The sequence below is a fragment of the Coregonus clupeaformis genome, unplaced genomic scaffold (genome assembly GCF_020615455.1).
Source record: "Coregonus clupeaformis isolate EN_2021a unplaced genomic scaffold, ASM2061545v1 scaf0832, whole genome shotgun sequence".
NCBI lineage: Eukaryota > Metazoa > Chordata > Actinopteri > Salmoniformes > Salmonidae > Coregonus > Coregonus clupeaformis.
This window is the reverse complement of record NW_025534287.1, coordinates 156,371-178,368: the sequence shown is the minus strand read 5'-3', so window position 1 is coordinate 178,368 and position 21,998 is coordinate 156,371. Positions and strand designations below refer to the sequence as shown.

The 21,998-nt window shown below is 43.6% G+C and overlaps 1 protein-coding gene across 2 annotated transcripts in view; it reads left to right on the top strand.

The window, feature by feature from the left end:
* Positions 1–10,887, top strand: part of hdx (highly divergent homeobox) — a 43,316-nt gene extending 32,429 nt beyond the window's left edge. The window contains exons 4-10 of one of the 2 annotated variants that reach the window (XM_041872901.2): positions 8,653–8,706; positions 8,861–9,007; positions 9,137–9,335; positions 9,429–9,511; positions 9,801–9,893; positions 10,106–10,228; positions 10,423–10,887. In XM_041872901.2, coding sequence (XP_041728835.1) covers positions 8,653–8,706; positions 8,861–9,007; positions 9,137–9,335; positions 9,429–9,511; positions 9,801–9,893; positions 10,106–10,228; positions 10,423–10,686 — 963 coding nt within the window. In that variant the 3' untranslated portion in view covers positions 10,687–10,887. The remainder of the gene's footprint in view (positions 1–8,652; positions 8,707–8,860; positions 9,008–9,136; positions 9,336–9,428; positions 9,512–9,800; positions 9,894–10,105; positions 10,229–10,422) is intronic. The other variant, XM_041872902.2, reaches the window with a different exon arrangement.
* Positions 10,888–21,998: the final 11,111 nt, after the last annotated feature.

The following is a 21,998-nucleotide window of genomic DNA, read 5'->3' as shown; positions in this document are numbered from 1 at the left end:
AGTATACAGGTAGGGGTTAATACTACTACTACTACTACTAACCAGTTACTACAACACTACAGACCTCCACTAGTATACAGGTAGGGGTTAATACTACTACTACTACTACTACTACTAACCAGTTACTACAACACTACAGACCTCCACTAGTATACAGGTAGGGGTTAATACTACTACTACTACTACTACTCCAGTTACTACAACACTACAGACCCCCTAGTATAAAGGTAGGGGTTAATACTACTACTACTAATACTACTACTACCCAGTTACTACAACACTACAGACCCCCCCTAGTATAAAGGTAGGGGTTAATACTACTACTATTACTACTACTACTATCCAGTTACTACAACACTACAGACCCCCCCTAGTATAAAGGTAGGGGTTAATACTACTACTACTACTATTCAGTTACTACAACACTACAGACCTCCACTAGTATAAAGGTAGGGGTTAATACTACTACTACTACTACTACTACCCAGTTACTACAACACTACAGACCTCCACTAGTATACAGGTAGGGTTTAATACTACTACTACTACTACTACTACTAACCAGTTACTACAACACTACAGACCTCCACTAGTATACAGGTAGGGGTTAATACTACTACTACTACTACTACTATCCAGTTACTACAACACTACAGACCCCCCCTAGTATAAAGGTAGGGGTTAATACTACTACTACTACTACTACTATCCAGTTACTACAACACTACAGACCCCCCCTAGTATAAAGGTAGGGGTTAATACTACTACTACTACTACTACTACTACTACTACTACTACTACTAACCAGTTACTACAACACTACAGACCTCCACTAGTATACAGGTAGGGGTTAATACTACTACTACTACTACTACTACTAACCAGTTACTACAACACTACAGACCTCCACTAGTATACAGGTAGGGGTTAATACTACTACTACTACTACTACTACTAACCAGTTACTACAACACTACAGACCTCCACTAGTATACAGGTAGGGGTTAATACTACTACTACTACTAACCAGTTACTACAACACTACAGACCTCACCTAGTATACAGGTAGGGGTTAATACTACTACTACTACTACTACTACTACTAACCAGTTACTACAACACTACAGACCTCCACTAGTATACAGGTAGGGGTTAATACTACTACTACTACTACTACTACCCAGTTACTACAACACTACAGACCCCCCCTAGTATAAAGGTAGGGGTTAATACTACTACTACTAATACTACTACTACCCAGTTACTACAACACTACAGACCCCCCCTAGTATAAAGGTAGGGGTTAATACTACTACTATTACTACTACTACTATCCAGTTACTACAACACTACAGACCCCCCCTAGTATAAAGGTAGGGGTTAATACTACTACTACTACTACTACTATTCAGTTACTACAACACTACAGACCTCCACTAGTATAAAGGTAGGGGTTAATACTACTACTACTACTACTACTACCCAGTTACTACAACACTACAGACCTCCACTAGTATAAAGGTAGGGGTTAATACTACTACTACTACTACTACCCAGTTACTACAACACTACAGACCTCCACTAGTATAAAGGTAGGGGTTAATACTACTACTACTACCCAGTTACTACAACACTACAGACCTCACCTAGTATACAGGTAGGGGTTAATACTACTACTACTACTACTACTACTACTACTACTACTAACCAGTTACTACAACACTACAGACCTCCACTAGTATACAGGTAGGGGTTAATACTACTACTACTACTACTACTACTAACCAGTTACTACAACACTACAGACCTCCACTAGTATACAGGTAGGGGTTAATACTACTACTACTACTACTACTACTAACCAGTTACTACAACACTACAGACCTCCACTAGTATACAGGTAGGGGTTAATACTACTACTACTACTACTACTACTAACCAGTTACTACAACACTACAGACCTCCACTAGTATACAGGTAGGGGTTAATACTACTACTACTACTACTACTACCCAGTTACTACAACACTACAGACCCCCCCTAGTATAAAGGTAGGGGTTAATACTACTACTACTAATACTACTACTACCCAGTTACTACAACACTACAGACCCCCCCTAGTATAAAGGTAGGGGTTAATACTACTACTATTACTACTACTACTATCCAGTTACTACAACACTACAGACCCCCCCTAGTATAAAGGTAGGGGTTAATACTACTACTACTACTATTCAGTTACTACAACACTACAGACCTCCACTAGTATAAAGGTAGGGGTTAATACTACTACTACTACTACTACTACCCAGTTACTACAACACTACAGACCTCCACTAGTATACAGGTAGGGGTTAATACTACTACTACTACTACTACTACTAACCAGTTACTACAACACTACAGACCTCCACTAGTATACAGGTAGGGGTTAATACTACTACTACTACTACTACTACTAACCAGTTACTACAACACTACAGACCTCCACTAGTATACAGGTAGGGGTTAATACTACTACTACTACTACTACTACCCAGTTACTACAACACTACAGACCCCCCCTAGTATAAAGGTAGGGGTTAATACTACTACTACTAATACTACTACTACCCAGTTACTACAACACCACAGACCCCCTAGTATAAAGGTAGGGGGTTAATACTACTACTATTACTACTACTACTATCCAGTTACTACAACACTACAGACCCCCCCTAGTATAAAGGTAGGGGTTAATACTACTACTACTACTACTACTATTCAGTTACTACAACACTACAGACCTCCACTAGTATAAAGGTAGGGGTTAATACTACTACTACTACTACTACTACCCAGTTACTACAACACTACAGACCTCCACTAGTATAAAGGTAGGGGTTAATACTACTACTACTACTACTACCCAGTTACTACAACACTACAGACCTCCACCAGTATAAAGGTAGGGGTTAATACTACTACTACTACTATCCAGTTACTACAACACTACAGACCCCCCCCTAGTATAAAGGTAGGGGTTAATACTACTACTACTACTACTACTACTACTATCCAGTTACTACAACACTACAGACCCCCCCTAGTATAAAGGTAGGGGTTAATACTACTACTACTACTACTACTACTACTACTACTACTACTACTACTACTACTATCCAGTTACTACAACACTACAGACCCCCCCTAGTTTAAAGGTAGGGGTTAATACTACTACTACTACTACTACCCAGTTACTACAACACTACAGACCCCCCCTAGTATAAAGGTAGGGGTTAATACTACTACTACTACTACCCAGTTACTACAACACTACAGACCCCCCCTAGTATAAAGGTAGGGGTTAATACTACTACTACTACTACCCAGTTACTACAACACTACAGACCCCCCCTAGTTTAAAGGTAGGGGTTAATACTACTACTACTACTACTACCCAGTTACTACAACACTACAGACCCCCCCTAGTATAAAGGTAGGGGTTAATACTACTACTACTACTACTACTACTATCCAGTTAATACAACACTACAGACCCCCCCTAGTATAAAGGTAGGGGTTAATACTACTACTACTAATACTACTACTACCCAGTTACTACAACACTACAGACCCCCCCCTAGTATAAAGGTAGGGGTTAATACTACTACTATTACTACTACTACTATCCAGTTACTACAACACTACAGACCCCCCCTAGTATAAAGGTAGGGGTTAATACTACTACTACTACTACTACTACTACTACTATTCAGTTACTACAACACTACAGACCTCCACTAGTATAAAGGTAGGGGTTAATACTACTACTACTACTACTACTACTACTACCCAGTTACTACAACACTACAGACCTCCACTAGTATAAAGGTAGGGGTTAATACTACTACTACTACTACCCAGTTACTACAACACTACAGACCTCCACTAGTATAAAGGTAGGGGTTAATACTACTACTACTACTACTACCCAGTTACTACAACACTACAGACCCCCCCTAGTATAAAGGTAGGGGTTAATACTACTACTACTACTACTACCCAGTTACTACAACACTACAGACCCCCCCTAGTATAAAGGTAGGGGTTAATACTACTACTACTATCCAGTTACTACAACACTACAGATCCCCCCTAGTATAAAGGTAGGGGTTAATACTACTACTACTACTACTACCCAGTTACTACAACACTACAGACCTCCACTAGTATAAAGGTAGGGGTTAATACTACTACTACTACTACTACCCAGTTACTACAACACTACATACCTCCACTAGTATAAAGGTAGGGGTTAATACTACTACTACTACTACTACTACTACTACTACTACTATCCAGTTACTACAACACTACATACCTCCACTAGTATAAAGGTAGGTGTTAATACTACTACTACTACTACTATCCAGTTACTACAACACTACAGACCCCCCCTAGTATAAAGGTAGGGGTTAATATTACTACTACTACTACTACTACTACTATCCAGTTACTACAACACTACAGACCTCCACTAGTATAAAGGTAGGGGTTAATACTACTACTACTACTACTACTACTACCCAGTTACTACAACACTACAGACCCCCCCTAGTATAAAGGTAGGGGTTAATACTACTACTACTACTACTACTACTACTACCCAGTTACTACAACACTACAGACCCCCCCTAGTATAAAGGTAGGGGTTAATACTACTACTACTACTACTACTACTACTACTACTACTACCCAGTTACTACAACACTACATACCCCCCCTAGTATAAAGGTAGGGGTTAATATTACTACTACTACTACTACTACTACTACTACTACTATCCAGTTACTACAACACTACAGACCTCCACTAGTATAAAGGTAGGGGTTAATACTACTACTACTACTACTACTACTACCCAGATACTACAACACTACAGACCCCCCCTAGTATAAAGGTAGGGGTTAATACTACTACTACTACTACTACTACTACTACTACTATCCAGTTACTACAACACTACAGACCTCCACTAGTATACAGGTAGGGGTTAATACTACTACTACTACTACTACTACTACTACCCAGTTACTACAACACTACAGACCCCCCCTAGTATAAAGGTAGGGGTTAATACTACTACTACTACTACTACTACTACCCAGTTACTACAACACTACAGACCCCCCCTAGTATAAAGGTAGGGGTTAATACTACTACTACTACTACTACTACTACTACTACTACTACTACTACTACTACTATCCAGTTACTACAACACTACAGACCTCCACTAGTATACAGGTAGGGGTTAATACTACTACTACTACTACTACCCAGTTACTACAACACTACAGACCTCCACTAGTATAAAGGTAGGGGTTAATACTACTACTACTACTACTACTACTACTACTACTACTACTACTATCCAGTTACTACAACACTACAGACCTCCACTAGTATACAGGTAGGGGTTAATACTACTACTACTACTACTACCCAGTTACTACAACACTACAGACCTCCCCTAGTATAAAGGTAGGGGTTAATACTACTACTACTACTACTACTACTACTACTACTACTATCCAGTTACTACAACACTACAGACCTCCACTAGTATACAGGTAGGGGTTAATAATACTACTACTACTACTACTACTATCCAGTTACTACAACACTACAGACCTCCCCTAGTATAAAGGTAGGGGTTAATACTACTACTACTACTACTACTACTACTACCCAGTTACTACAACAATACAGACCTCCACTAGTATAAAGGTAGGGGTTAATACTAATACTACTAACCAGTTACTACAACACTACAGACCCCCCCTAGTATAAAGGTAGGGGTTAATACTACTACTACTACTACTACCCAGTTACTACAACACTACAGACCTCCACTAGTATAAAGGTAGGGGTTAATACTACTACTACTACTACTACCCAGTTACTACAACACTACAGACCCCCCCTAGTATAGAGGTAGGGGTTAATACTACTACTACTACTATCCAGTTACTACAACACTACAGACCCCCCCTAGTATAAAGGTAGGGGTTAATACTACTACTACTACTACTACTACTACTACTATCCAGTTACTACAACACTACAGACCCCCCCTAGTATAAAGGTAGGGGTTAATACTACTACTACTACTACTACTACTACTACTATCCAGTTACTACAACACTACAGACCCCCCCTAGTTTAAAGGTAGGGGTTAATACTACTACTACCCAGTTACTACAACACTACAGACCCCCCCCCCTAGTATAAAGGTAGGGGTTAATACTACTACTACTACTTCCCAGTTACTACAACACTACAGACCCCCCCTAGTTTAAAGGTAGGGGTTAATACTACTACTACTACTACTACTACCCAGTTACTACAACACTACAGACCACCCCTAGTATAAAGGTAGGGGTTAATACTACTACTACTACTACTACCCAGTTACTACAACACTACAGACCCCCCCAAGTATAAAGGTAGGGGTTAATACTACTACTACTACTACTACTACTACTACTACCCAGTTACTACAACACTACAGACCCCCCCCTAGTATAAAGGTAGGGGTTAATACTACTACTACTATCCAGTTACTACAACACTACAGATCCCCCCTAGTATAAAGGTAGGGGTTAATACTACTACTACTACTACTACTACTACCCAGTTACTACAACACTACAGACCCCCCTAGTATAAAGGTAGGGGTTAATACTACTACTACTATCCAGTTACTACAACACTACAGATCCCCCCTAGTATAAAGGTAGGGGTTAATACTACTACTACTACTACTACCCAGTTACTACAACACTACAGACCTCCACTAGTATAAAGGTAGGGGTTAATACTACTACTACTACTACTTCCCAGTTACTACAACACTACAGACCTCCACTAGTATAAAGGTAGGGGTTAATACTACTACTACTATCCAGTTACTACAACACTACAGATCCCCCCTAGTATAAAGGTAGGGGTTAATACTACTACTACTACTACTACCCAGTTACTACAACACTACAGACCTCCACTAGTATAAAGGTAGGGGTTAATACTACTACTACTACTACTTCCCAGTTACTACAACACTACAGATCCCCCCTAGTATAAAGGTAGGGGTTAATACTACTACTACTACTACTACCCAGTTACTACAACACTACAGACCTCCACTAGTATAAAGGTAGGGGTTAATACTACTACTACTACTACTACTACCCAGTTACTACAACACTACAGACCCCCCCTAGTATAAAGGTAGGGGTTAATACTACTACTACTACTACTACTACTACTACTACTATCCAGTTACTACAACACTACAGACCCCCCCTAGTATAAAGGTAGGGGTTAATACTACTACTACTACTACTACTACTACTACTACTACTACTATCCAGTTACTACAACACTACAGACCCCCCCTAGTTTAAAGGTAGGGGTTAATACTACTACTACTACTACTACTACTACCCAGTTACTACAACACTACAGACCCCCCCTAGTATAAAGGTAGGGGTTAATTCTACTACTACTACTACTACCCAGTTACTACAACACTACAGACCCCCCCTAGTATAAAGGTAGGGGTTAATACTACTACTACTACTACTACTACTACTACTACTACTACTATCCAGTTACTACAACACTACAGACCCCCCCTAGTTTAAAGGTAGGGGTTAATACTACTACTACTACTACTACCCAGTTACTACAACACTACAGACCCCCCCTAGTATAAAGGTAGGGGTTAATACTACTACTACTACTACTACCCAGTTACTACAACACTACAGACCCCCCCTAGTATAAAGGTAGGGGTTAATACTACTACTACTACTACTACTACTACTACCCAGTTACTACAACACTACAGACCCCCCCCCCTAGTATAAAGGTAGGGGTTAATACTACTACTACTATCCAGTTACTACAACACTACAGATCCCCCCTAGTATAAAGGTAGGGGTTAATACTACTACTACTACTACTACCCAGTTACTACAACACTACAGACCTCCACTAGTATAAAGGTAGGGGTTAATACTACTACTACTACTATCCAGTTACTACAACACTACAGACCCCCCCTAGTATAAAGGTAGGGGTTAATACTACTACTACTACTACTACTACTACTACTACTACCCAGTTACTACAACACTACAGACCCCCCCTAGTATAAAGGTAGGTGTTAATACTACTAACCAGTTACTACAACACTACAGACCTCCCCTAGTATAAAGGTAGGGGTTAATACTAATACAACTACTACATTACTACTATCCAGTTACTACAACTCTACAGACTACTACTACTACTACTACTACTATACTACTACTACACTACAGACCTCCACTTACTGCAGGACTCTGTGTACAGGTAATACTACTGTAGTACTAATATTACTACCCAGTTAGTACAACGCTACAGACTTCACCTACTGCAGGACCCAGCATATAGGTAGGAGATAGGAATAACAGCTCTTTACTGAAACAGTTTTTCTGTTATCTGTCTAGGTTCTAGTCAGCCTTTCAGCTCCGTAGCTCATCAGTAACTCTCCTCCTGTCTCCTCTCTCCTCCTCTCGTCTCCTCTCCTCTCTCCTCTCTTCCCTCCTTCCTCCTCTCTAGGTTCCAGTCAGTCCCTCTGCTCCGTGGCTCCTCAGTAACTCCAGGAAGAGAACTGTATGTCTTCATCTAGCAGTCTGTAGGAGATTAGAGCACTGTCACCATCACACCATCTATACTGTTCCATGATCTTTAATGTGTCTATAATGTTGTGTGTGTGTGTGTGTGTGTGTGTGTGTGTGTGTGTGTGTGTGTGTGTGTGTGTGGGTAGCTACAGGACAGAACCCAGTTCAGTGATGTGGACCTGGTCCAGTTGAAGCGGTACTGGGACCGAGGGATGACCAGTCTGGGTTCTGTCTGCAGAGAGAAGATCAACGCAGCAGCCAATCAGCTCAACGTAGACACTGAGATAGTCAAGGTAGCAACCAATCAGAGGCTTCCTCTCAGCTGTATCAGCTGTAGTTGGGTGTTCTAACAGTATTTGGGTGATTGACAGACGTGGATCTTAACAGTATATTATATGTTGTGCTGTTTGTTTGATTGATAGACGTGGATCGGGAATCGGAGGAGGAAGTACCGTCTGATGGGCATCGAGATCCCGCCCCCTAAAGGTGGGCCGGCCGTGTTCCTGACTTCACAGGAAGGGGAGGAGTCTCCCTCTACGCTGAGTTCCGATGGGGAGGGGCTTAGAACGCCAGAGCTGGGAGACAACCTAAACGATGGAGCGTCCTTCTGTCTGTCCGAGGGTGAGACACGCACACACACACACACACACACACACACACAAACACAACCGCCCCCAGTAGCAGTGTCCAGTGTGACGGTGTTGTTGTATTTAGATGGGACCAGTGATTCGTACCAGAGAGAAGAAGAGGAAGGAGTAGAGGAGGAGAGCAGCAGCGCCCCCATGGCTCACAACGTGGTACTGCAGTATACACTCTGTTATTACACTAGAGATACACTAGTACAATACACTGTTATTACACTAGTACAATACACTGTTATTACACTAGAGATACACTAGTACAATACACTGTTATTACACTAGAGATACACTAGTACAATACACTGTTATTACACTAGAGATACACTAGTACAATACACTGTTATTACACTAGAGATACACTAGTACAATACACTGTCAAAATTGGGATATAATGAAGAGCGTTGAGATTTAGCCACTGATTGTATAGGGTTGTGTTTCCTAACAGAAGATAGAGGTGATTGATGATGATGATGAGGAGGATGGTGTTGAGATGGTCGGATCTGATATGGAAAACATGCAGAACCTCCTGGAGTTTAAGGTGAGGAACACCCCCCACACCCCCACACCCCCACACCCTGATGTGTGTAGCCCAGTGTGCCATGTTTATTTTTTATTTATTTATTTCACCTTTATTTAACCAGGTAAACCAGTTGAGAACAAGTTCTCATTTACAACTGCGACCTGAAGTGTGCCATGTGTGTGTGTGTGTGCGTGTGTGTGTGTGTGTGTGTGTGTGTGTGTGTGTTTCAGCTGGAGGAGGTGCAGTATTTGGAGAGTCAGCTACAGAACCAGAATCAGAGATATAATGAGTTGGAGACCTTCACCAAGAGTCTTCTGACCGCCATACGGACCAACAACCTGGACAGACAACAGGTACACTCACACACTGTCACTTACACACACTTATACACACACACAACACACACAATAATTCTGAAACAGCATAGTGTGTTTCTGACTGTGTGTGTGTGTGTGTGTGTGTGTGTGTGTGTCCTCTACCTACCTGGGTCACCGTGTGTGTGTGTGTGTGTGTGTGTGTGTGTGTGTGTGTGTGTGTGTGTGTATAGGAGCTCCTAGCCAGCCTACCTCAGCCTTCAGATCAGGACTGGGACATGAGTCCAGAGGGAGGAGCCAACTCAATCTCCACAACAACACAATCTGCAGCCAATCACGAGTCCCCGTTGGCTGCCGGGAGCAACGACGAGACACCATTGGTCAACCCCAACAAAGACCTCCCATTGGTCACTATAAACGAAGACGGTTCATTGATTGCTGAGCTCAACGAGTCGTCTGTATCAGAGGAACTAGAGACTGAGACCGGACCAGAGTGACTACTGACACACACAAACACACTCCACACCCCAGGCCTGTGGATGGATCCTAAACTAACCCCGGGCCTGTGGATGGATCCTAAACTAACCCTGGGCCTGTGGATGGATCCTAAACTAACCCCAGGCCTGTGGATGGATCCTAAACTAACCCCGGGCCTGTGGATGGATCCTAAACTAACCCCAGGCCTGTGGATGGATCCTAAACAACCCCGGGCCTGTGGATGGATCCTAAACTAACCCCCGGGCCTGTGGATGGATCCTAAACTAACCCCGGGCCTGTGGATGGATCCTAAACTAACCCTGGGCCTGTGGATGGATCCTAAACTAACCCCGGGCCTGTGGATGGATCCTAAACTAACCCCAGGCCTGTGGATGGATCCTAAACTAACCCCGGGCCTGTGGATGGATCCTAAACTAACCCCGGGCCTGTGGATGGATCCTAAACTAACTGTGCTGGTCTACCAATGCCTTTTCTATTACATATCACTCTGCCTTGTCTGGTCAGGTTCCAGACACAACAATAAACAGACTCCATAATAACTGACCTGACGACTCTGTCTGTTGTTACTCTGCCCAGAATGTCTGTTACTGTCTGTTACCATCCAGAATGTCTGTTACCATCCAGAATGTCTGTTACTCGACTGTCTGTCTGTTCCTCTGCAGGTGTGGATGGTGTTGTTGGGAAGGTCTGTGGTGGGAGAGTTCTATAGGGAGTTATGTGGTGGGAGAGTTCTATAGGGAGTTATGTGGTGGGAGAGTTCTATAGGGAGTTATGTGGTGGGAGAGTTCTATAGGGAGTTATGTGGTGGGAGAGTTCTATAGGAGTTATGTGGTGGGAGAGTTCTATAGGAGTTATGTGGTGGGAGAGTTCTATAGGGAGTTATGTGGTGGGAGAGTTCTATAGGAGTTATGTGGTGGGAGAGTTCTATAGGGAGTTATGTGGTGGGAGAGTTCTATAGGAGTTATGTGGTGGGAGAGTTCTATAGGGAGTTATGTGGTGGGAGAGTTCTATAGGGAGTTATGTGGTGGGAGAGTTCTATAGGGAGTTATGTGGTGGGAGAGTTCTATAGGGAGTTATGTGGTGGGAGAGTTCTATAGGGGAGTTATGTGGTGGGAGAGTTCTATAGGGAGTTATGTGGTGGGAGAGTTCTATAGGGAGTTATGTGGTGGGAGAGTTCTATAGGGAGTTATGTGGTGGGAGAGTTCTATATGGAGTTATGTGGTGGGAGAGATCTATAGGGAGTTATGTGGTGGGAGAGTTCTATAGGGAGTTATGTGGTGGGAGAGTTCTATAGGGAGTTGTGTGGTGGGAGAGTTCTATAGGGAGTTATGTGGTGGGAGAGTTCTATAGGGAGTTATGTGGTGGGAGAGTTCTATAGGGAGTTATGTGGTGGGAGAGTTCTATAGGGAGTTATGTGGTGGGAGAGTTCTATAGGGAGTTATGTGGTGGGAGAGTTCTATAGGGAGTTATGTGGTGGGAGAGTTCTATAGGGAGTTATGTGGTGGGAGAGTTCTATATGGAGTTATGTGGTGGGAGAGTTCTATAGGGGAGTTATGTGGTGGGAGAGTTCTATAGGGAGTTATGTGGTGGGAGAGTTCTATAGGAGTTATGTGGTGGGAGAGTTCTATAGGAGTTATGTGGTGGGAGAGTTCTATAGGGAGTTATGTGGTGGGAGAGTTCTATAGGGAGTTATGTGGTGGGAGAGTTCTATAGGAGTTATGTGGTGGGAGAGTTCTATAGGGAGTTATGTGGTGGGAGAGTTCTATATGGAGTTATGTGGTGGGAGAGATCTATAGGGAGTTATGTGGTGGGAGAGTTCTATAGGGAGTTATGTGGTGGGAGAGTTCTATAGGGAGTTATGTGGTGGGAGAGTTCTATAGGGAGTTATGTGGTGGGAGAGTTCTATAGGGAGTTATGTGGTGGGAGAGTTCTATAGGGAGTTATGTGGTGGGAGAGTTCTATAGGAGTTATGTGGTGGGAGAGTTCTATAGGGAGTTATGTGGTGGGAGAGTTCTATAGGGGAGTTATGTGGTGGGAGAGTTCTATAGGGAGTTATGTGGTGGGAGAGTTCTATAGGGAGTTATGTGGTGGGAGAGTTCTATAGGGAGTTATGTGGTGGGGAGAGTTCTATAGGGAGTTATGTGGTGGGAGAGTTCTATAGGGAGTTATGTGGTGGGAGAGATCTATAGGGAGTTATGTGGTGGGAGAGTTCTATAGGGAGTTATGTGGTGGGAGAGTTCTATAGGGAGTTATGTGGTGGGAGAGTTCTATAGGGAGTTATGTGGTGGGAGAGTTCTATAGGGAGTTATGTGGTGGGAGAGTTCTATAGGGAGTTATGTGGTGGGAGAGTTCTATAGGGAGTTATGTGGTGGGAGAGTTCTATAGGAGTTATGTGGTGGGAGAGTTCTATAGGGAGTTATGTGGTGGGAGAGTTCTATAGGGAGTTATGTGGTGGGAGAGTTCTATATGGAGTTATGTGGTGGGAGAGTTCTATAGGGAGTTATGTGGTGGGAGAGTTCTATAGGGAGTTATGTGGTGGGAGAGTTCTATAGGAGTTATGTGGTGGGAGAGTTCTATAGGAGTTATGTGGTGGGAGAGTTCTATAGGGAGTTATGTGGTGGGAGAGTTCTATAGGGAGTTATGTGGTGGGAGAGTTCTATAGGAGTTATGTGGTGGGAGAGTTCTATAGGGAGTTATGTGGTGGGAGAGTTCTATAGGGAGTTATGTGGTGGGAGAGTTCTATAGGGAGTTATGTGGTGGGAGAGTTCTATAGGGAGTTATGTGGTGGGGAGAGTTCTATAGGAGTTATGTGGTGGGAGAGTTCTATAGGGAGTTATGTGGTGGGAGAGTTCTATAGGGAGTTATGTGGTGGGAGAGTTCTATAGGAGTTATGTGGTGGGAGAGTTCTATAGGAGTTATGTGGTGGGAGAGTTCTATAGGGAGTTATGTGGTGGGAGAGTTCTATAGGGAGTTATGTGGTGGGAGAGTTCTATGGGGAGTTATGTGGTGGGAGAGTTCTATAGGAGTTATGTGGTGGGAGAGTTCTATAGGGAGTTATGTGGTGGGAGAGTTCTATAGGGAGTTATGTGGTGGGAGAGTTCTATAGGGAGTTATGTGGTGGGAGAGTTCTATAGGGAGTTATGTGGTGGGAGAGTTCTATAGGGAGTTATGTGGTGGGAGAGTTCTATAAGGAGTTATGTGGTGGGAGAGTTCTATAGGGAGTTATGTGGTGGGAGAGTTCTATAGGGAGTTATGTGGTGGGAGAGTTCTATAGGGAGTTATGTGGTGGGAGAGTTCTATAGGGAGTTATGTGGTGGAGAGTTCTATAAGGAGTTATGTGGTGGGAGAGTTCTATAGGGAGTTATGTGGTGGGAGAGTTCTATAGGGAGTTATGTGGTGGGAGAGTTCTATAGGGAGTTATGTGGTGGGAGAGTTCTATAGGGAGTTATGTGGTGGGAGAGTTCTATAGGGAGTTATGTGGTGGGAGAGTTCTATAGGGAGTTATGTGGTGGGAGAGTTCTATAGGGAGTTATGTGGTGGGAGAGTTCTATAGGGAGTTATGTGGTGGGAGAGTTCTATAGGGAGTTATGTGGTGGGAGAGTTCTATAGGGAGTTATGTGGTGGGAGAGTTCTATAGGAGTTATGTGGTGGGAGAGTTCTATAGGGAGTTATGTGGTGGGAGAGTTCTATAGGGAGTTATGTGGTGGGAGAGTTCTATAGGGAGTTATGTGGTGGGAGAGTTCTATAGGGAGTTATGTGGTGGAGAGTTCTATAAGGAGTTATGTGGTGGGAGAGTTCTATATGGAGTTATGTGGTGGGAGAGTTCTATAAGGAGTTATGTGGTGGGAGAGTTCTATAGGGAGTTATGTGGTGGGAGAGTTCTATAGGGAGTTATGTGGTGGGAGAGTTCTATAGGGAGTTATGTGGTGGGAGAGTTCTATAGGGAGTTATGTGGTGGAGAGTTCTATAAGGAGTTATGTGGTGGGAGAGTTCTATATGGAGTTATGTGGTGGGGTAGTTCTATAGGAGTTATGTGGTGGGAGAGTTCTATAAGGAGTTATGTGGTGGGAGAGTTCTATAGGGAGTTATGTGGTGGGAGAGTTCTATAGGGAGTTATGTGGTGGGAGAGTTCTATAGGGAGTTATGTGGTGGGAGAGTTCTATATGGAGTTATGTGGTGGGAGAGTTCTATAAGGAGTTATGTGGTGGGAGAGTTCTATAGGGAGTTATGTGGTGGGAGAGTTCTATAGGGAGTTATGTGGTGGGAGAGTTCTATAGGGAGTTATGTGGTGGGAGAGTTCTATAGGAGTTATGTGGTGGAGAGTTCTATAAGGAGTTATGTGGTGGGAGAGTTCTATATGGAGTTATGTGGTGGGGTAGTTCTATAGGAGTTATGTGGTGGGAGAGTTCTATAAGGAGTTATGTGGTGGGAGAGTTCTATAGGGAGTTATGTGGTGGGAGAGTTCTATAGGGAGTTATGTGGTGGGAGAGTTCTATAGGGAGTTATGTGGTGGGAGAGTTCTATAGGGAGTTATGTGGTGGGAGAGTTCTATAGGGAGTTATGTGGTGGGAGAGTTCTATAGGAGTTATGTGGTGGGAGAGTTCTATAGGGAGTTATGTGGTGGGAGAGGTTCTATAGGAGTTATGTGGTGGGAGAGTTCTATAGGGAGTTATGTGGTGGGAGAGTTCTATAGGGAGTTATGTGGTGGGAGAGTTCTATAGGGAGTTATGTGGTGGGAGAGTTCTATGGGAGTTATGTGGTGGGAGAGTTCTATAGGGAGTTATGTGGTGGGAGAGTTCTATAGGGAGTTATGTGGTGGGAGAGTTCTATAGGAGTTATGTGGTGGGAGAGTTCTATAGGAGTTATGTGGTGGGAGAGTTCTATAGGAGTTATGTGGTGGGAGAGTTCTATAGGGAGTTATGTGGTGGGAGAGTTCTATAGGAGTTATGTGGTGGGAGAGTTCTATAGGGAGTTATGTGGTGGGAGAGTTCTATAGGGAGTTATGTGGTGGGAGAGTTCTATAGGGAGTTATGTGGTGGGAGAGTTCTATAAGGAGTTATGTGGTGGGAGAGTTCTATAGGGAGTTATGTGGTGGGAGAGTTCTATAGGGAGTTATGTGGTGGGAGAGTTCTATAGGGAGTTATGTGGTGGGAGAGTTCTATAGGGAGTTATGTGGTGGGAGAGTTCTATAGGGAGTTGTGTGGTGGGAGAGTTCTATAGGGAGTTATGTGGTGGGAGAGTTCTATAGGGAGTTATGTGGTGGGAGAGTTCTATAAGGAGTTATGTGGTGGGAGAGTTCTATAGGGAGTTATGTGGTGGGAGAGTTCTATAGGGAGTTATGTGGTGGGAGAGTTCTATAGGGAGTTATGTGGTGGGAGAGTTCTATAGGGAGTTATGTGGTGGGAGAGTTCTATAGGGAGTTATGTGGTGGGAGAGTTCTATAGGGAGTTATGTGGTGGGAGAGTTCTATAGGGAGTTATGTGGTGGGAGAGTTCTATAGGGGTTATGTGGTGGGAGAGTTCTATAGGGAGTTATGTGGTGGGAGAGTTCTATAGGGAGTTATGTGGTGGGAGAGTTCTATAAGGAGTTATGTGGTGGGAGAGTTCTATAGGGAGTTATGTGGTGGGAGAGTTCTATAGGGAGTTATGTGGTGGGAGAGTTCTATAGGGAGTTATGTGGTGGGAGAGTTCTATAGGAGTTATGTGGTGGGAGAGTTCTATAGGGAGTTATGTGGTGGGTTCTGTGGGAGAGATTTGTGGTGAGAGAGTTCTATAGGAAAGTTCTGTGGTAGGTTGTGTAGGAGAGTTCTATAGGAGAGTGATGTGGGATAGGTCTATTAGGAGAGTTGTGTGGTGGGAGAGTTCTATAGGAGAGTTCTGTGGTGGGAGAATTCTATATGAGTTACAGTACAAGTCAAAAGTTTGGAAAAACTACTCATTCAAGGGTTTTTCTTTATTTTTACTATTTTCTGCATTGTAGAATAATAGTGAAGACATCAAAACTATGAAATAACACATATGGAATCATGTAGGGAGTTAAACAAATCAAAATATATTTTATATTTGAAATTCTTCAAATAGCCACCCTTTGCCTTGATGACAGCTTTGCACACTTGGCATTCTCTCAACCAGCTTCACCTGGAATGCTTTTCCAATAGTCTTGAAGGAGTTCCCACATATGCTGAGCACTTGTTGGCTGCTTTTCCTTCACTCTCAGGGGATTGTGGAGGCCAGGTAATCTGATGTAGCACTCCATCACTCTCCTTCTTGGTAAAATAGCCCTTACACAGCCTGGAAGTGTGTTGGGTCATTGTCCTGTTGAAAAACAAATGATAGTCCCACTAAACGCAAACCAGATGGGATGGCGTATCACTGCAGAATGCTGTGGTAGCCATGCTGGTTAAGTGTGCCTTGAATTCTAAATAAATCACAGACAGTGTCACCAGCAAAGCACCCCCACACCATCACACCTCCTCCTCCATGCTCCATGCTTCACACATGCAGAGATCATCCGTTCACCTACTCTGCGTCTCACAAAGACACGGTGGTTGGAACCAAAAATCTCAAATCTGGACTCATCAGACCAAAGGACAGATTTCCACCGGTCTAATGTCCATTGCTCGTGTTTCCTGGCCCAAGCAAGTCTCTTCTTCTTATTGGTGTCCTTTAGTAGTGGTTTCTTTGCAGCAATTCGACCATGAAGGCCTGATTCACACAGTCTCCTCTGAACAGTTGATGTTGAGATGTGTCTGTTACTTGAACTCTGAAGCATTTATTTGGGCTGCAATTTCTGAGGTGCAGTTAACTCTAATGAACTTATCCTCTGCAGCAGAGGTAACTCTGGGTCTTCCATTCCTGTGGCGGTCCTCATTAGCAGTGGTGGAAAAAGTACTCCATTGTCATACTTTAGTAAAAGTAAAGATACCTTAATGACTCAAGTAAAAGTGAAAGTCACCCAGTGAAATACTACTTGAGTAAAAGTCTAAAAGTATTTGGTTTTAAATATACTTAAGTATCAAAAGTAAATGGAATTGCTCAAATGTACTTAAGTATCAAAAGTAAAAGTATAAACCATTTCAAATTCCTTATATTAAGCAGATCAGGGACAGTAGGGATGACCAGGGATGTTCTCTTGATAAGTGAGTGAATTGGACCATTTTGGACCATTTTCCTGTCAAAATGTAACGAGTACTTTTGGGTGTCAGGGAAAATATATGGAGTAAAAAGTACATAATTTTCTTTAGGAATGTAGTGAAGTAAAAGTTGGCAAAAATATAAATAGTAAAGTACAGATACCCCAAATAACGACTAAAGTGTTTTTCCACCACTGGGTCTGCTGCAATGTCTGAGGCTGGTAACTCTATTGAACTTATCCTCTGCAGCAGAGGTAACTCTGGGTCTTCCTTTCCTGTGGCGGTCCTCATTAGAGCCAGTTTCATCATAGCGCTGGTAACTCTAATGAACTTATCATCTGCAGCAGTGGTAAGTCTGGGTCTTCCATTCCTGTGGCGGTCCTCATTAGAGCCAGTTTCATCATAGCGCTGGTAACTCTAATGAACTTATCCTCTGCAGCAGTGGTAACTCTGGGTCTTCCTTTCCTGTGGCGGTCCTCATTAGAGCCAGTTTCATCATAGCGCTGGTAACTCTAATGAACTTATCCTCTGCAGCAGAGGTAACTCTGGGTCTTCCATTCCTGTGGCGGTCCTCATTAGAGCCAGTTTCATCATAGCGCTGGTAACTCTAATGAACTTATCCTCTGCAGCAGAGGTAACTCTGGGTCTTCCATTCCTGTGGCGGTCCTCATTAGAGCCAGTTTCATCATAGCGCTGGTAACTCTAATGAACTTATCCTCTGCAGCAGAGGTAACTCTGGGTCTTCCTTTCTTGTGGCAGTCCTCATTAGAGCCAGTTTCATCATAGCGCTGGTACAGTGGGGGAAAAAAGTATTTAGTCAGCCACCAATTGTGCATGTTCTCCCACTTAAAAAGATGAGAGAGGCCTGTAATTTTCATCATAGGTACACGTCAACTATGACTGACAAAATGAGAAAAAAAAATCCAGAAAATCACATTGTAGGATTTTTAATGAATTTATTTGCAAATTATGGTGGAAAATAAGTATTTGGTCAATAACAAAAGTTTCTCAATACTTTGTTATATACCCTTTGTTGGCAATGACACAGGTCAAACGTTTTCTGTAAGTCTTCACAAGGTTTTCACACACTGTTGCTGGTATTTTGGCCCATTCCTCCATGCAGATCTCCTCTAGAGCAGTGATGTTTTGGGGCTGTCGCTGGGCAACACGGACTTTCAACTCCCTCCAAAGATTTTCTATGGGGTTGAGACCTGGAGACTGGCTAGGCCACTCCAGGACCTTGAAATGCTTCTTACGAAGCCACTCCTTCGTTTCCCGGGCGGTGTGTTTGGGATCATTGTCATGCTGAAAGACCCAGCCACGTTTCATCTTCAATGCCCTTGCTGATGGAAGGAGGTTTTCACTCAAAATCTCACGATACATGGCCCCATTCATTCGTTCCTTTACACGGATCAGTCGTCCTGGTCCCTTTGCAGAAAAACAGCCCCAAAGCATGATGTTTCCACCCCCATGCTTCACAGTAGGTATGGTGTTCTTTGGATGCAACTCAGCATTCTTTGTCCTCCAAACACAACGAGTTGAGTTTTTACCAAAACGTTCTATTTTGGTTTCATCTGACTATATGACATTCTCCCAATCCTCTTCTGGATCATCCAAATGCACTCTAGCAAACTTCAGACGGGCCTGGACATGTACTGGCTTAAGCAGGGGGACACGTCTGGCACTGCAGGATTTGAGTCCCTGGCGGCGTAGTGTGTTACTGATGGTAGGCTGTGTTACTTTGGTCCCAGCTCTCCTAAGGTCATTCACTAGGTCCCCCCGTGTGGTTCTGGGATTATTGCTCACCGTTCTTGTGATCATTTTGACCCCACGGGGTTAGACGTTGCGTGGAGTCCCAGATCAAGGGAGAATATCAGTGGTCTTGTATGTCTTCCATTTCCTAATAATTGCTCCCACAGTTGATTTCTTCAAACCAAGCTGCTTACCTATTGCAGATTCAGTCTTCCCAGCCTGGTGCAGGTCTACAATTTTGTTTCTGGTGTCCTTTGACAGCTCTTTGGTCTTGGCCATAGTGGAGTTTGGAGTGTGACTGTTTGAGGTTGTGGACAGGTGTCTTTTATACTGATAATAAGTTCAAACGGGTGCCATTAATACAGGTAACGAGTGGAGGACAGAGGAGCCTCTTAAAGAAGAAGTTACAGGTCTGTGAGAGCCAGAAATCTTGCTTGTTTGTAGGTGACCAAATACTTATTTTCTACCATAATTTGCAAATAAATTCATTAAAAATCCTACAATGTGATTTTCTGGGAAAAAAAATCTCAATTTGTCAGTCATAGTTGACGTGTACCTATGATGAAAATTACAGGCCTCTCTCATCTTTTTAAGTGGGAGAACTTGCACAATTGGTGGCTGACTAAATACTTTTTTTCCCCACTGTAACTCTAATGAACTTATCCTCTGCAGCAGAGGTAACTCTGGGTCTTCCATTCCTGTGGCGGTCCTCATTAGAGCCAGTTTCATCATAGCGCTGGTAACTCTAATGATCTTATCCTCTGCAGCAGTGGTAACTCTGGGTCTTCCTTTCCTGTGGCGGTCCTCATTAGAGCCAGTTTCATCATAGCGCTGGTAACTCTAATGAACTTATCCTCTGCAGCAGAGGTAACCCTGGGTCTTCCATTCCTGTGGCGGTCCTCATTAGAGCCAGTTTCATCATAGCGCTGGTAACTCTAATGATCTTATCCTCTGCAGCAGTGGTAACTCTGGGTCTTCCTTTCCTGTGGCGGTCCTCATTAGAGCCAGTTTCATCATAGCGCTGGTAACTCTAATGATCTTATCCTCTGCAGCAGTGGTAACTCTGGGTCTTCCTTTCCTGTGGCGGTCCTCATTAGAGCCAGTTTCATCATAGCGCTGGTAACTCTAATGAACTTATCCTCTGCAGCAGTGGTAACTCTGGGTCTTCCTTTCCTGTGGCAGTCCTCATTAGAGCCAGTTTCATCATAGCGCTGGTAACTCTAATGAACTTATCCTCTGCAGCAGTGGTAACTCTGGGTCTTCCTTTCTTGTGGCGGTCCTCATTAGAGCCAGCTTCATCATAGCACTGGTAACTCTAATGAACTTATCCTCTGCAGCAGAGGTAACTCTGGGTCTTCCTTTCCTGTGGCGGTCCTCATTAGAGCCAGTTTCATCATAGCGCTGGTAACTCTAATGAACTTATCCTCTGCAGCAGAGGTAACTCTGGGTCTTCCTTTCCTGTGGCGGTCCTCATTAGAGCCAGTTTCATCATAGCGCTGGTAACTCTAATGAACTTATCCTCTGCAGAGACGTTTCTTGCAGTTGGCCACCAGGTTTGCACACATCTCAGGAGGGATTTTGTCCCACTCCTCTTTGCAGATCTTCTCCAAGTCATTAAGGTTTCAAGGCTGACGTTTGGCAACTCGAACCTTCAGCTCCCTTCACATATTTTCTATGGGATTAAGGTCTGGAGACTGGCTAGGCCACTCCAGGACCTTAATGTGCTTCTTCTTGAGCCACTCCTTTGTTGCCTTGGCCGTGTGTTTTGGGTCATTGTCATGCTGGAATACCCATCCACGACCCATTTTCAATGCCCTGGCTGAGGGAAGGAGGTTCTCACCCAAGATTTGACGGTACATGGCCCCGTCCATCGTCCCTTTGATGCGGTGAAGTTGTCCTGTCCACTTAGTAGAAAAACACCCCCAAAGCATAATGTTTCCACCTTCATGTTTGACGGTGGGGATGGTGTTCTTGGGGTCATAGGCAGCATTCCTCCTCCTCCAAACACGGCGAGTTGAGTTGATGCCAAAGAGCTCCATTTTGGTCTCATCTGACCACATCACTTTCACCCAGTTCTCCTCTGAATCATTCAGATGTTCATTGGCAAACTTCAGACGGGCCTGTATATGTGCCTTCTTGAGCAGGGGGACCTTGCGGGCGCTGCAGGATTTCAGTCCTTCACGGCGTAGTGTGTTACCAATTGTTTTCTTGGTGACTATGGTCCCAGCTGCCTTGAGACCATTGACAAGATCCTCCCGTGTAGTTCTGGGCTGATTCCTCACCGTTCTCATGATCATTGCAACTCCACGAGGTGAGATCTTGCATGGAGCCCCAGGCCGAGGGAGATTGACAGTTCTTTTGTGTTTCTTCCATTTGCAAATAATCACACCAACTGTTGTCACCTTCTCACCAAGCTGCTTGGCGATG